The sequence below is a fragment of the Trachemys scripta genome, chromosome 2, assembly GCF_013100865.1.
Source record: "Trachemys scripta elegans isolate TJP31775 chromosome 2, CAS_Tse_1.0, whole genome shotgun sequence".
NCBI lineage: Eukaryota > Metazoa > Chordata > Testudines > Emydidae > Trachemys > Trachemys scripta.
In genome coordinates this window covers 232,914,772-232,918,054 of record NC_048299.1, presented here as the reverse complement: position 1 = coordinate 232,918,054, position 3,283 = coordinate 232,914,772, and the positions used below count along the sequence as shown (strand labels likewise).

Here is a 3,283-nt window from a genome sequence, read left to right as displayed (position 1 = left end):
GGGGGATGGGCGGGGGACGGGCTGCTCCCCGTGAGTGGGGTATAGGGGGGACGGGCAGCTCCCCGTGAGTGGGGTATGGGGGGGGACGGGCTGCTCCCTGTGAGAAGGGGATGGGCGGGGACGGGCTGCTCCCTGTGAGCGAGGTATAGGGGGGACGGGCTGCTCCCCGTGAGTGGGGTATGGGGGGGGGACGGGCTGCTCCCCGTGAGTGGGGTATCGGGGGACGGGCTGCTCCCCGTGTGGCGGCTGAATGGGAGGGGGTGTCTGGCCGCCCTCCCGAGCTCTCCTCACCGCGTGGTTTCCACGTTGGTCTGGAAAGGGCAGAACCGGACCATAACGCTCTTCACGTTCGTCAGCGCCACCACGGCCTTGGGCACCGCCATCTTCCCCTTGCTCCGCCTGGGACTACAATTCCCAGAAGCCCCTTCGCCAAGGCGGGACGCAGAGCGGTGGCGGTGCGCACAGCTCTGTGGGAAATGTAGTGCTCGGCGGGAGCGGCGGCGCAGCCGGAGCCCCTAGCGGTGCCGCTCCGCTGGTGCCTGTGCCTGGGAGCTAAGCGCCGGGTCGCGCCTCTCCCGCTGCGGGATGATAGAGTTTGCTGCTGGGTCCGCTCAGATGAGCGGTTTTCACTCATTTAAAGCAATGATCCCCGTCTTCAGAACGGGCTCCGATTTTGCCCTGGGAGCAGTCGGACGGGGTGCGGGGGAGTGTACGCCCGTAACGCCCCGCCAGGTGTCGTGCAGTGCAGTGCAGTGCAGTGCAGTGCAGTGAACAGAAATGAGTGAAGAGCAGGACACCCCCCGGCCTCATCAAAGCTTTCAAAAGACAAAGAGCAAAGATTCGAGTTCAGGGCAAGTGTTAGGAAACTTGATTCTTTTCATGTTAACATTTTTATTTGATTCTTTTTTTCTTCATCAAACTTATCAAACAGCAGGAGCAAAAATATAGAACTATAAATGGAGTATATATCCCTGACACAGTGCCCTCCTAGGTGGTCCGTAGTTTGTTTATACACGGACCCGCTCCAATTGGCTTTGTGCAGATAGACATTCATTGGCTTCAGTGTGGGTTGTCAATAGAGTTGCCAACCCTCCAGGATTGTCTGGGAGTCTCCAGTAATTAAAGATTAATTTTAATTAAAGATTATGTCATGTGATGAAACCTCCAGGCACATATCCCACCAAAATTGGTAACCCTAGTAGGCACATGAGGTATCACTTGCAGAATCAGGGCCTACCATAGTTTCTTGTAGGTTTCTCTGCCTTCATAGAATTTAGAATTGCAGGAGTTAAGGATATAAAGACCTATATCCCTGGCAATATACAGCCCTGATCCTCTAATGCGTTGCTGTGTGGGCATGGATACATCCATGCAGAGCTCACTGCAGGATCTGAGTCTATTACTGTAAGACGTACCAACTGGTTTCCACTACTTCTCCTAGGAATTGTGTCTTGCTTTGGTTTGCCTGGCCTCCTTTGATAATATCTATCAATTTTTGAAGCAAACCTTTTTTATAAGAATGGTTGTATAGTAAACAAAGGGCAATATGAATCATTACTGCTGAGACCTGCTGAAGAGTCTGATAGAAATGGAAATAAAGACTTTTTAAAATAGGTGCATTAGAAAATATATAAAAGGAGGTAAGATAAACCAGCTAAATGATAAGTCATTAAACAAACACTGTTGAAGTTAATTGGAATGCAGCATAGCCAATGCAATTCATCAATTTTACAGCAGATGGCAGAAACAACTTTTGTAAAGTTTTTGGGAGTTGTGTGCTATCTGAAATTGTTGGTAGAGTACTGGGATCCTAGCAAACCTTTGGTGTGGGAGCTTGGAATAAATCAGCTTTGGTAACGTATTTAAATACAGTGTGAAATTCTAGGGAGTCTTTCAATACTGTATTTCATTTTTACCTTGGTTGAAGTACTGCTGATGCTTTTTTCCACAGTAACTAACTGATGTATAAAATAGAATAGTTGGCATCATTTAGAAATGCTAAGGTATTGTTGTAATGTAGCTTTAGCTCTCTCTCTCTTTTTTTTTAATGTAGTCACTAAATTAACTCCAGCTTTCTAGTGAGGTGAAGCTTAAACAATAAATTAAATAGTTAAACTAATTTCAGAAGTAAGTATTTTAAAACTTTGTCTCCAAATTCATTTATATTATAGCTTTGTCTTTGCAAAAATAAGTCTCTGAGAGAAAGCATTGTAACAAACATACTTCTTAAGCAAAAACTCAGTGATTTAAAAGAGGATTTGCCTGAGTTAGAAGTGCCAGATCAGGCACATAGGGGGCAAATAGAATGTTTTATATTTAAAAGGTTAAACCAAACTATAGAACTTCAACAATCCTTCTCTCTCTTCATTATAATACAAATCAGCCTCTCTTAGAGCAGTATTTTGGGAATGCGGAAGAAAAGATGTATTTTATTGATCGTTAAGAGTTCAGTTCTGCCAGGTGCTGGGCACCCTGTACTCCTGTTGATTTCAAAATAGGTAAGGCAGAAATAATCTTTATATCATCCTATTGTGTTTTGATAGCAGTTTTCTGTGGAATTTGTACAGTTTGCTGTGCGGAATCCAGGGCAAAGAGAACTTTCTTCAATCATCTCCTCCATAATGCAAATCAACCAACCTGTTGGCCTTTTCATAATCTATAAAAGTTTTATCTTTCCTCCTAGCTCTGAACCATCACTTTGGAAAGATATAAAAAAATCTCCTTTTCAGTAATTTATTTTTTAGCTGCCTGAACGTGATCCATCCAACTTAAAGTAACATAAGGCACAATATAAGTTCAGTAACCTTAAGACAACACATCTTTCTTCCTCCCTTAAAAAGAAAGAATCTTTCTATGAAATGAAGCCAAGGGAAATGAGTGCAGGCATCTTGTTTGCTTAAAGAAGGATCTTCTCTGTACTTGGTTACAACCAAGTCCTAGAATTAATATGGAACAGAAGCAGGAATCTTAGTTTTGTTCTTTTACACCAGTTTAACTCCATCAGTGTCTCCGCTTATCCTGGATTTACCCAGGTGTAACTAAGATTGAACTCTGACCCATAGTGTCTTAATTTGATTCCAGAATAGCTCATAACAAATTATCCACAAAGGACCTGAATCATTCCTTTCCATTCCAGCAGTTAATCTGAACTCTGAAATGTCTATGCTAGAGACTATTCTCCAAGGATTCACATTTGAAACCAAGTGATTAATTATTCTTAAGTACTGTATAGTGATAACTAGAGTATATTTACTTTTAACAGACAATGATGTTGTAACATCTG

General features: G+C 43.5%; 1 protein-coding gene across 1 annotated transcript in view; it reads right to left on the bottom strand.

The window, feature by feature from the left end:
* Positions 1 to 443, bottom strand: part of MRPL53 (mitochondrial ribosomal protein L53) — a 7,306-nt gene extending 6,863 nt beyond the window's left edge. The window contains exon 1 of the mRNA XM_034763182.1: positions 292 to 443. Coding sequence (XP_034619073.1) covers positions 292 to 383 — 92 coding nt within the window. The 5' untranslated portion in view covers positions 384 to 443. The remainder of the gene's footprint in view (positions 1 to 291) is intronic.
* Positions 444 to 3,283: the final 2,840 nt, after the last annotated feature.